Here is a 12,545-nt window from a genome sequence, read left to right on the forward strand (position 1 = left end):
TTGATTCACACAACACTAAACCCCATGACAAATATCCTCAACTGCAAAACCCCTATTTCGACTGATATTCCTGTGCAAATTTAGGAGGAAATCTAACGGCACAAAACATCTCATTCATAAGCTTTAAATAACTCTAGCTATAATAAACGCTATGATCATTTTGTGGTTGGTACAATATACCTTTTATTAACAAAAACCTAAACTATCGTTTCAGGACACGTCTTCATGCTCTAAAAGGAGTATCGTATCGTAAAATATTGAGTATTAAAGAGAATACTCACTGGACTGCACAATTAACTTTGTTCCAGATCCCATAAAGAACTCGAAGCCAGAACCAGACGACCACAGTGCTGCATCCCCAGACGTAAAACCTCTTCACACAGGACAGACATTCACAATCTCTGTGATAATATCCTTAAATAATCAATATACTATATTTTGTTGTTTTTTATTATAAAAAGGATAATTTCCCAATTCATTGTCATAAATCGTATCTTTGAATGGTATTATCTTTACATTACTTTATATGATCATTTAAGTGTATTATTTATGCTACTGATGTGAAAAAGCCTTTCAAGTAGCTTTAGAAAGTCACTAATAACACTGCATTGGTGCTGAAATTACATAATGTAAAATAAATAATTCACTGTATAGTAAAACACATTGCATACAAACATTCAATTGAACGTCGGGTTAGGTAAATTGCTTACCTGAATGTCCATGCTGTTTATTAGATCCTGGGATAATTCAGCACTTCCTATGTAACAAACAATGTATTAAATATGTCAGTGAGTTAAGTCGCACATCTCACACTTTGCTCAAATAATGTTTGAAACCAAAGTATTGACATTAGATCCATTTACAACTTTCGTCAACCCTGAAAATGTAGCCTAGCCGTCAAAGATGTCACTTCAAATGGGGTATACGTGGCAATTCTCCTCTTAAAATAGAGAGCAGTGATCTACTGGCCTAGTTTTACAGTGACACCTTAATATTTTTGCACCACACTTGCACAAGTAATGCTTATAAGAATAACATACAGTATTCTCTTGTTTTTCTACTAGAGCTGTTTGTAACTCTAAAACACAGAAATAACTGTTGTCCTGGAATTTATTGGGCTCTTTAAGAAATGTTTTTATTTATGCGTAAAATAAGGTCAGTGTTTAACATGAACATGGTTAACATTAATGTGGTTAAGTTTCCACCAACTTGATCTATAAGAACTATGTTGTCCAGCTTGTCAGCCCAGTAAACTCACACGTGTGGCACGATTCGAAATTGAAGTATGAAAGTGTACCTGTGATGTGTGACTTTGAATTTATTGGGGAGGCTCCATTTGTTAACATGACTTAACTGTAAAAGTTAACATAAAATAGCAATGAGAAATACTTTGAGGCATTTAATAATCTTAGTTATCATAATTTATAACATGTCCTAATACATTGGGAAAAACAAAAGTTAGTTAATGCACAATGATGTGAACACGCAATTGTATATGTATTTGTAACAACATTAACAAATATGAACAAATGATATTTAGTGCATGTTAACTAATGTGTCATCTATGGAAACTTACTGTAAAGTGTTGCCAATTTATTTTGGTCTTTGTTTAAGCAATGTTGTTTATCACAGCAATACTGCCACAAGGAGTCACTCAAGTCTACAAAGAAAAATAGCCAGAGTTGAAATGCAACATTCAAATAAGGACCACCAGAGGGCAGTGTTTTTCATAGTCACTTTAAGCATAAAGGGAAACTTCACCCAAAAATGACAATTCTGTCATCATTTACTCATCTTCGAGTTGTTCCAAATCTGTATACATTTCTTTGTTCTGATGAACACAGAGAAAGATATTTGGAAGAATGCTTATAACCAGACAGATTTTGTCCCCCGTTGACTACCATAGTGGGGAAAAAACACAATGAGTCAAAAGTGCCCCAGAACTGTTTGCTGTCCTACATTCTTCAAAATGTCTCCTAAACACTAAAAATAAAAAAAGTTATTTTTCCTACTGTGGGAGTCAATGAGGGGCAAAATCTGTCTGGTTATAAGCATTCTTCCAAATATCTTTCTCTGTGTTCATCAGAACACAGAAATGTATACAGATTAGGAACAACTCGAAGGTGAGTAAATGATGACAGACCTTTCATTTTTGGGTGAAGTATCCAAGGTTCAATATTTTCATGAATTATAAACTTATCTTAATGTAATTGAATTAACAAAAAGTAACACATTGACAAAACTAGGTGATTTTAACATAATATAAAAACACACTGACATTTTGTGTCTTATAAAAATGAATCAATAGCCTAACAAAGTGGTTTGAACATTTTTTATTTATTTGCTTATTATTATTATTGATTTAATTTTGTAATCAATTTAAGTAATTTACGTAAAAGAGAAGTAATCTAAAAGACCTCACAAATTGTGGTGGTAGACTTTAAGGCTTTTGTACAGCTGTCTCTCACGCGGTGGAAAAAAGTCACAAAACACACAATTTCTTGGAAGCCGAAGCGAGCAGTCGATCTTTATCTGAAAGTGTGGGTTGAGTGCATCTCTGCCACGTATGTGCTGTTGAAACTGTGGTTTAGACACACTCAAATGAAACTTCTCTTTCATCAAGCCATTTTTATTTGAGTACAAGTTTTATTTGAAATTAAAATAATCTTATAGACACAAAAGTCTTACAGACTGTAATACCACTCGCTATACAAGTAAAAATACATTGTACATTTTGTAAAAGAATAACAATAATAAAGAAACAACATACTCCATTTCTACCTTTCACTTGTTTGTAACAAAATCATAAAACGCTATATAAATCCAAAGCACTGCAAAGCATTATTTAAGTTCTGTAAAATGTCAAGAAAGTTAACACAACACATTTTATTTTATCTACATATAATTTTGATCTATGTAACATTAATTACAAAAGACACGCAAAGGCGGACATTGTGGCTTGATAGAAACATTCCTATCGGCTGAATTCATATTTAGCTGAATTTATCTTCTAAACTATGAATGCCTTGACAGACATCAATACATTGACTGCGACACATTTAGCAAACAGAATTCTCATGCCTGTCATAAGTAGGGTCATGGAGTTCATTTTAGGACCACCTAAAAACAAAATAGTAAAGCAAATAATTATATATATATACAGTATATATATATTATAAAATTATTATTCAAAAGCAGAATTTATAACATATCTGTACTGACATATCTTGCAACATAGTGTATTTTATTACTAACCAGTGTTAGCGGAAACCGAACTACTCGGTTGACAAGACAGTGGAACATTCTTTTTCTCAGACGGGTTAGCTGCAGAAAAACATTTATCCAGAACAAATAGTTTTTTTAAATGCTCTTAAACAACCTTTAAGCCATATTAAAACAAACTTAAGTACAAACCTGTCACGGGACTGTCAGGAGTTTTGGCACCCTCTTTTTCTATTATTGTTTCATCCATTTTGCATTTTTGAATACTCTCTTTGTTGAAACCAGCATAGTAATAAGTTTTGCTGGCCGGGAACAAGGCAGCATTGCTGGTATTCAAACTTTTATCATTGTCATCATTTAGAATCATTTTCTTATCTCTAGGGAAAAACCCGGCGGCCAGACAGATATCTGATCCTTTACCCTCTATAGTGTGCACGATGGACAGAGTCGGAGGAGTATTCGGTACATCTTCTGCGGAAAGAAGAATGAAGAGTTTTTAAGAGTTTTCAATCCTTTGGCAAGACAGAGTTTTCTGCACATGGGATGATGAACCAGACCGAAAAATACACAGTAAACATACAAGATCTGCATTTCTACATTTTACATTAGCAAAATGTACATTTAAAAAAAAACATAATTTAATTTGCTTTTTACAATTTGCGTTGCATCAAAGCGGCTGTACAAAACAACATAGTTGAACACACACAGAATACGATCCAATCATTACTTCAATGCAGTCCTTGCAACCATTTCATGCAGAAAACATCATCAGCTACAAACAATAAAATGACCACAAACGCTTTTTTCGGAGGAACAAACAAAATCAGCGTTCGTTTGTGATCATTTTAAGCTGAACGCATCAATTCAAGACTAACGTTACTAGAGACCTGAAATTTGAGTTTTTAACCCATGCACATTTTAGCACATTTTAGAAGCTTAAACAGAAAAACTTACTTGGCACGACGGTGAGGGATATCGGCGTTCCGAATGTTAAAGGATCAGTAGCTAAAAATGCACGGCTCCCGTACCCCTTACAAAAACGCTTCTGAACCGACATCAATACTGGGACTAACAACGAGACCTAACCCAGCCCCGTGAGCTAAATCTAACCCGTGAAAATTCCTCCTTTCACTGCATGGGTTGAAGAAGTGCATTGCAAAACTATTAAAAGGCGATTTACTTACTTGGGACGACAGTGAGAGATATCGGCTTTCCGAATGTTAAAGGATCAGTAGCTGAAAATCCACGACTAACGTACGCCTTACAAAAACGCAATTGAACCGACATCAATACTGGGACGAACAAATGGATCTAAACCAGCCCCATGAGCTAAAAATTTTTCTGCATTGGTTGAAGAAGTGCATTGCAATAATATTGAAAGTTAATTTACTTACTTGGTATAACGGTGAGAGTGATGGGATCTCCAAAGGTTAGGGGATCTGCACTTCATTCAGCCCTTATACAATATCCCTCCGTAACAGAAATCATCCCAACACCTCTCCAAAAAACACATTATAAAGCGGTATGAACTGATGACGTAAAATATCCAGTTGGAGAAGTCCGGTTTAGTTTTCTTTGAGCAGTAATTCCAGCTGATGGTGTACAGCCATGTTCATTCTTTGCCCGCTCCATTTCAAACACATGCAGGTCGCTGCAACCAAAACTTACGAAAGAGACAACAAAACTGAGAGAATTCAACCTGTGATGGTCCAGCCGTTCAGTCAAAATGTTGTTGATGTTTAAATCTATAAATCTAGTTAATACGCCGACATAATCATGATGTAAGTTTTTGTACAGTGCACAATGAAAAATGTGTCACTGTGGTAGTCCACCCCACGACAGAAAACACCGGCACAAAATCTACCTGCTGGATTAAAACATGTGGAAAGGCTGTCTAATGTCAAAATGAGAGAAACACAGCTTCCTTCAGTAAAATATAAATGATGCTTTCCTAAAAAGTTATTGATTCAATCTCTTTAAGTATTTTAAAATCCAGAGCAGTCTAGAAAGAATCGCTCAGAGCAGCGAGAGGCATTTGAGCTCTGTGTCGTTCAGGCAGAGGTTTTTGTACGAGTCCAAACCAGAAATGAATCACTGTGCGTACCCCCAATCCACACTGACACACTTCTCAACAAAAACCCACAGCCTTCTGCTGTGTGAAATAGTTAACAGAATAGCAAGTGAAATATCTTTAGAATAACATTTGTGAGGGCCAACCGCTGGCTGCAAACTTTTCTTTACATACAGAACATGCTTCGGTTTACTTTAACAGTTTTTAACACTTAAAGTGTTTATTTCAAAATGCACTAATATAAGAAAATGATAATGAACAACTGTCCGTTACAAAATAATACATTTTAAATGAACAATATTAAAACAATTATTGATATACTTACTACAAATAATACTATATTTGTAACATATAACGTAACCGAAAATGTAACATGTTAACTGAATATTTCAATCCCACCAAAATCATTTTCTAATACTTTACTTTAAGCCTTTACTTTTACCATTAAGCCATACCAGATATATAACACTTGATAAATGTATAATTTTATAATAAAATGCTATCATGTTACGTTGGCAAACATGCCGAAGCTCCAAAAAGCTCATTGGTTCTCGCATGTATCGTGAATAGCTGTCATACACCTGTTGTGTCGAGAGAGACACAAGAACCGATGACTTTCAATATTAGCAACATGCCGCCATATTTTAATTACTGTGTGCCGCTGATCTGTATGTTGCATATATTTCGCTTCACCTTACAAAGGAAGTCGTATACATCACGGATGCTGTATTTGGGTAAACCTACTACTCCTTTACTGGCTTTATATATGTATTACTTTCAGCAAACTTACAAATGTCAGATAATAAACCAATAGCTGCAAACGAAAAAGTAAAAGCTTTAAGAGTACATATTACAATTTCCTTAATTACATTTCATGCAGTGTGTAATGTTGCTGTGTGAGAATGTAAGCAGTCTGCCAAGTTGTAAAGCCGAAAGTGAACGAATAGCAAAGTTACTGGCTTGGGGAAAAAAGGAGTCGACTCTGAATCACGCGAAAAAGTCGTCTGTCGTTCTAATTTCAGTTCCGGGTCAGATTTGCGTCACTCCGTGTAATGCCCGCCTACGTTCCATTTGCGACACTGCATGCGGTAGACCAATCACAGCAGACTAGACCATCTGACCAATCAGATCAGAGAAGGCTGACAGAAAGGAGGGGATTAGACAGATGAATCGCAGAACGAATCATTTGAGAGTCAGTCAAGAAGTGAGGTAATAATAACTGCCTATTATTAGAAAATGTGTTTTTACACATTTTAGAGAAGTGTTTTTACACCGTGTATGCACGTAAACTTGTTGTTGGACACTCCATAAACCCAAGTAGGACCTTAAAAATCACAAAATATGTACTCTTTAAAACAAACGATGCAAGAAACAAGAGTAAGTAACCTGACTACAGTCAGGTAAATTGTTGCAAACGGATAAACTGCTCTATCCAGTATCTCAGAGATGACGTATTTTTGTAGGATAACCCGGAAGTAAGCGCCATGCTGGTTCCCTCGACCGAAAGCCTATGCATTTTTCCCATAGACTTTTGGAAGATCGCAAAAAATAAGCTCTGTGAACGGTTTATGATGTTTACACGTTTTGTCTATCAAGATAATCTTTACAAATTAACACCACATTTGTTACTTTTGAAGCCGAAATACAATAGGCAGAAGTAAAAAGCTAACACGATGCTATAAACAGATAGGGCTGTAGTCAATTCCACCGTTGTCGAGTCCAAGACAAGTCCAAGTCCAAAGAGGTTCGAGTCCAAGTCAAGACCGAGTCAAATTGAGACGGTCAAGACAGAGACAGAAAAAAAATCATGACTACAAGACCACATACTTAACTATTGAGAATATTTGTGATGCAAGAGACATATCTATTCTAAGATAATGATTTTCATTATTGTTTGTAATGATCAAACAGACAATTTTATTTTACCTTAAAATAAGGTAATTTTATTTACTTTAGGTATAGCACTAAAGTCACAAAGCCAAAGTGTAACGTCACATTTTTTTTATTGAAGTGTAACAATCCTATTCTGCCAATAGAAAATGTAACAAATAACCAGCAAACACTTGAATATGTTCCCATTCTTGAACTTATGACTCAAGCTTAAGTTATAGTCGTGCGTAGGACCGTGTCGGTTTTCATTTACACTTCTGCCTTGTTGTCCGCGTCGACAGGCAATGACCACTAGGCGTCAGTGTCCACGCGCGTTACTTGTGTAACCAAGACAAGAGGCGAAGAAGAATGAGCTCGTTTGAGAAGCATTAGCAGTGATAGTGGCAAGTAAACGGTCACTTTTGTTGCAGCTTGAGATGTTAAATACAGAAGCACAAATAATTTACTCAGATAATTCATTCGGAAATGCGTTTGAGTAAACATGATGCTATCGCGGAGTTTTTTTGACCTGAGGGAGGGGTTCAAACAGACCAATCACAGCGCTTGCGGTCCGCGTAGAGTTGAGGCGTTGTTACATTTTTGGAGAGGTGCGCGTCAGCCTACGGCGTATGGCGTTCCATACGGTCCTAAAAAATGACTTTGCAGCACACACTCGTCTCACTGAACGTCTCACTCCACGTCTTAACCGTTTTTGTATTCTGCTATTTATTGCATTGAATTCAAGACGCAGACGACACGTTGACGTAACGCAGACGTCACGTAAATCACGTGTGGCCGTGAAGCGTCTATGCAGACGTCACGCGTCATTCACGTGTAGCAGTGAAGTTATTTGTTTTCAGTTTTGCTAACACGTATTGTGACACGCTACTCTACACGGCTTAATGCAGAGTGTCTATGGCGTTCCATACGGTTCAAAAATATGACTTTGCAGCACACACTCGTCTCAATGAACGTGACGTCTGCGTCTGTCCTAGGAACTAATGTTTATGTGTTGTTTCCTTGACATTCTGTTAATTGTGTTGCGCACTGGCAAGGATCAGCTGTCAATCTTAGTTTATGCTGTTTGTTATGCTTTGTGTAATGTGTTTGTGCAATACATTTAAGTCCAGAACCATTTTATATCTCATTATTATATGTTGTGCATGTTATTGCTGCTTTCTGATGTTTATATGGTTCTGATGCGATCGATTATTGCTGCTGAGTTTTCTGATATAATCATTGAAAACGTACATCATTGTCCATGCTGTAGCGTTGCATTCCTAGGGAATTATGTAATTGCTTACAGCAAAATTATTCAGCGCACTACTATATTATTGTTAACTCCATTGTGACTTTTGATTTGTTTACATGCAATTGTTTTGTTTTTAGCATTTCGTTTTTTTCTGCAAAGCTCAGCTTTAGCATCTTTATCTTATCAAACATTATTTTACTTGTTGTATAATGTGTATGCATTTGCAAGGTTTTACTAGGTTATTGGCACATGTCATATTATTGTATTTGTGTTTATTGTAGTCATTGTGTTGAATATAAGTCGTGGCCTATGGTTAGCGATTCGGGCTTCGTGACCAGAAGGTCGCTGGTTCGATTCTAGGGCCGGTGGGTATAGCCTTGCTCTGCCTTTTTATGTAACTGATTTAAAGATATACTATAAGATGTATAGCTTGCATGTACTGTAAATCGCTTTGGATGAAAGAGTTTCCAAATGCGTAAATGTAAATAAGTTAGGACCAGTCAACAGAAAAAAAATTATGACTAACTTGTAAGACCAGTCTGAGCAGTTTATGCAACCTACACAAGTCTTGAAGAACGCTGAAGATCAAATTAAATAGTATCAAATTAAATAGTATGCTGTAATTATGGTTATAGGTAACATAAACCGCACAAAAACTGCACTACTGCGTGGATAAAATAAACTTCAACAGTGGGCCAGTGAGATGTTTAAAGTTCTGCCTTTGACACGGCTTGGGGCCATCATTTATGGAAATGAGACTGATTTTGACAATTTATGGTCCCTCTTGTTATTGTAGTCTCCCTTAGAATATATCACAGGTTTGTTAAAAAAGGCGTTGTGTGCTTAAATTGGAAAGTTTACTGTTTTTTATTTGGTGCTGGAGGTAGGGCTGACGGTAAGTTTTTGTTTCTTACCGCGGTGAAGACGCAACAAATCATGCGGTTTGGCGGTTAATCGCACCCAACAACACACCTCCACAAATATACCATTTATAATATTTTTTTTCAGATGCAACATAAAAGAGGGTTTTTCTCCGCAGAAGCTGCAGAAAGAACAACAGGGTAACAATATAAACGCACTTGAAACTTGAATAATTTATCGTTTTTAACAGCAAATTATCATTAATATTATATAACTATTAATTAGGCTACATTTATAAAAACAACCTTTTTCAAAGCGCAACACAAAAAGGGAATATCGGGCTAGCCTGTAGTACAAGTGTTCGGCTGTTGTACAACTACTGGGTCCGCTTTAGTGAATCGCAAGGTCTTAGTGTTTCGTGCGAGGAAAACCAACATGTTCACTTTGTCTGGTTTTAGCGAGGCTCTTAACTAGCGATGTGCACGAATGTTCAAATACTGGGATCCGAATAAAAATGCCATTCGAATATTCTATTTTTCATAAGAATAAAAACTGCGTCAACCACAGGGTTAAGTTACCTCTGCAGAAGACCCTAGATTGATTCTTCCCTTCATCTGTAATGAATTTATAATATACAGAAATATAAAAAAATCATATGTTCCTAAATCTTTGTTCAGATCGCAAGCTAGTTTAAATATTTTAAGTTTACACACCGGATGCTCGGATCGCATTTTATGCTCGGCTCACATCACCATATTAAAATGTTTTAAAAACGTGAGCCACAAAATTCGTTAACATTACTTAAATATGAGTTGGAATAAGAATACCAACGTAATATTAAATGATTCATTTATTATTTCCATAACTTGTTCAGAGCGGTTGTTAGAAATATATTAGGCTAACTAATTCTGATTTCAACAACTTGAAACATTAAAATGTACATTTCACTGCAACTAATGTTAATAAGTTTGGCCTTAGCATAAGACTGGTACCTTATATAACCTAATTCGCCTGTAAATAAATTCGCACGGATGTTTTTTTGTTTGTTTGTTTTAAAACGCCTGCAATTCCATAGTTAGGCTACCTTATTGATTTTATTTATTGATGCAAATGCAATGCAAAGCTAAACAAGACAGACACAATATTATATAAGAATATTTATATGCCGTGGTGATCAACAGGATTAGTAATTTTTCCTCAGATGACGTCCGTAATAAACAGGAAACAAGCACTACAATGGCTCCGTCTTTGTTTTTAGGATCAATTAACAGTCGGCATGGAGGTAAGGCTGTTTACTTTATTTATTATTAACATTATAAACAATAAAGCCAGATATTCTTGTCAGATCTGGGTTTTGTTACCGGGAGTTAGAGACTGAGCACCGCGTTTTCTCCGCTGTCGGCTTGTTAACCGTCCGACTTAGTTGAACAGACTTTCACAGAATAAAATAGACTCTATATGTTTGTTTTTCTTATCAAGAACATGTAAAACAAAATGAAACAAGATAACCATATATCGTTGTGTTTTGTTCGTTTAGTTTTTGTATGTCTGGTTTTTGTATGATTTCCTTTGCCATGTTTCAAATCGCAGTTTTTATGTATTAAAAAAAATTCAAACGTTGCTTATCTTTTCACCATTAAAAAACCTATATGCAGGATATAATATTAGTGCGTTATGAAAAATGTAAAAAATACGTCTTTATTAATTTAATTTAAATAAACGAATATTCGTTTTTTAATTAGCTCAAATATTCGAACATGAAATTATTGAAAAATACCCTTATCCCTAAAGTTTATTTAATTGTGTTTGTTATTGTATTCATTGCTAAACTGATCCATTTTTGTTAACACTAAGTTAAAAGGTTAGTAGAGATGTGGGTGCCAATTTATTTTCTTTTGTTCTTGTTTTCTCCTGTGTAAGGAAGGTAGGGTATTTTGCTGTATTTTGGTCTTTTTATTGTGTTAGTCTAGTTAGTTACTTTCCCTACTAGGTAGAGTGTCTTTTGTTTATTATTTTGGCTTAACCCCCCTCTTGAAGCTTGAAACCCTTCAACAATTTTGTTAATAAAATAACTATTTTGCTTCCTTTGACATTTGAGTTTTTTTTAGATCTTTTTTTTAATTGAGTGATCTTAAGTCTTGCAGCTGACACACACCACAACACCATTTTTATTCTGTTAGTGCCTCCTTTTGAACCCTAGACTTATGGGGGTTGTAACAGGTACAGTGCCAGTTCTGCATGGGAGAGGTGGCAGCAACGCAGAAGAAGGTAATGTCATGCGATCTTCTGAAAAGTATTAATTGTGTAAGTTATATTTTTTATGTTAAATAACCTCAAGTTAAAAACCTTAAATATAAAGAGGCATTTAGTTGCTAGTTTAAATAAAATCTTAATTTAAGATCAGTCAAATTCATGCGAACATGTATTTATTACTTGGCGGTGTGTTTATTGCTTTAACTAACAGTGGCAAACAGAAAGTATACAATTATTTTCTGTTAATAATTGTTTACATAGGTGCATGTCAGACTTACATTAACGTTAACAGCCAGTCGGGGGCGCTTGATAGCGCTTCACTAAACTCACGGAGGTGGAGCTGGACTAAATCAAGCTCCGTCCGTTTTGCGCTGCAGACGCAGACGTCACGTTTAGCAGGCGCAGACGTCACGTTCATGCAGAGGAATGAGTGAAGTGGCAGACGCAGAGTCACGTTTGGCAGACGCAGACGTCACGTTTGGCAGACGCAGACGTCACGTTTGGCAGACGCACGACGTCACTGTTCTAGCTGCAGAACGAGTGTGTGCTGTCAACAGTTCAATTTTATTTGACCGTATGGAACGCCATAACGCGTAGCGGTACGCGCTCTGCGTAGGTCCTGACGGCAGAACCATAAATTGGGCTTTAGTGTCCCCCAAAGTAACCACCCCCCCCACATTTTTAAGGAACTTTTTAAACACCGTGTGTTGTGTGTGTGTGTGTGTGTGTGTGTGTGTGTGTGTGTGTGTGCGCGCCTGCCCGTGCTCGTGCGTGTCGATAGAGGAGCTGCCATAAAGAGCAGAGGCCCCACGGCTCGTTTAAAAGCACGTTTCGGTGCCCATACTTAAATAACATGTTCATATCGCAATGACAATAAAAATACGATCAATCTTATCTTTAAGCCCTACTTAATAAACTCATAACTACTTTCTAAAAATATTCAAATGCAATGCTAACTCTGAAACATGGCATTAACTTACCTCTCTTTGTGAGGCCTTTGCAGGTTTCTTACAAAAT

General features: G+C 36.2%; 1 protein-coding gene across 3 annotated transcripts; it reads right to left on the minus strand.

Annotated features, from left to right (window-relative positions):
- Window positions 1-2,302: 2,302 nt before the first annotated feature.
- On the minus strand, window positions 2,303-4,558 carry LOC130554997 (uncharacterized). 3 transcript variants are annotated; one of them, XM_057334971.1, is made up of 4 exons: window positions 4,177-4,379; window positions 3,415-3,693; window positions 3,256-3,324; window positions 2,303-3,120 (listed from the first exon to the last, which is right to left on the minus strand). In XM_057334971.1, exons 1-4 carry the CDS (start codon window positions 4,277-4,279, stop codon window positions 3,011-3,013), a joined length of 561 nt encoding a protein of 186 aa, XP_057190954.1. In that variant the 5' UTR covers window positions 4,280-4,379; the 3' UTR covers window positions 2,303-3,010. The 3 variants fall into 3 exon arrangements, with proteins under 3 accessions (XP_057190954.1, XP_057190956.1, XP_057190953.1); XM_057334970.1 differs by lacking the exon at window positions 4,177-4,379 and adding an exon at window positions 4,407-4,558 and having other exon boundaries at window positions 2,446-3,120; XM_057334973.1 differs by lacking the exon at window positions 3,256-3,324 and having other exon boundaries at window positions 2,435-3,120; window positions 4,177-4,390.
- Window positions 4,559-12,545: the final 7,987 nt, after the last annotated feature.

This window comes from Triplophysa rosa, linkage group LG5 (assembly GCF_024868665.1).
Source record: "Triplophysa rosa linkage group LG5, Trosa_1v2, whole genome shotgun sequence".
Lineage (NCBI taxonomy): Eukaryota > Metazoa > Chordata > Actinopteri > Cypriniformes > Nemacheilidae > Triplophysa > Triplophysa rosa.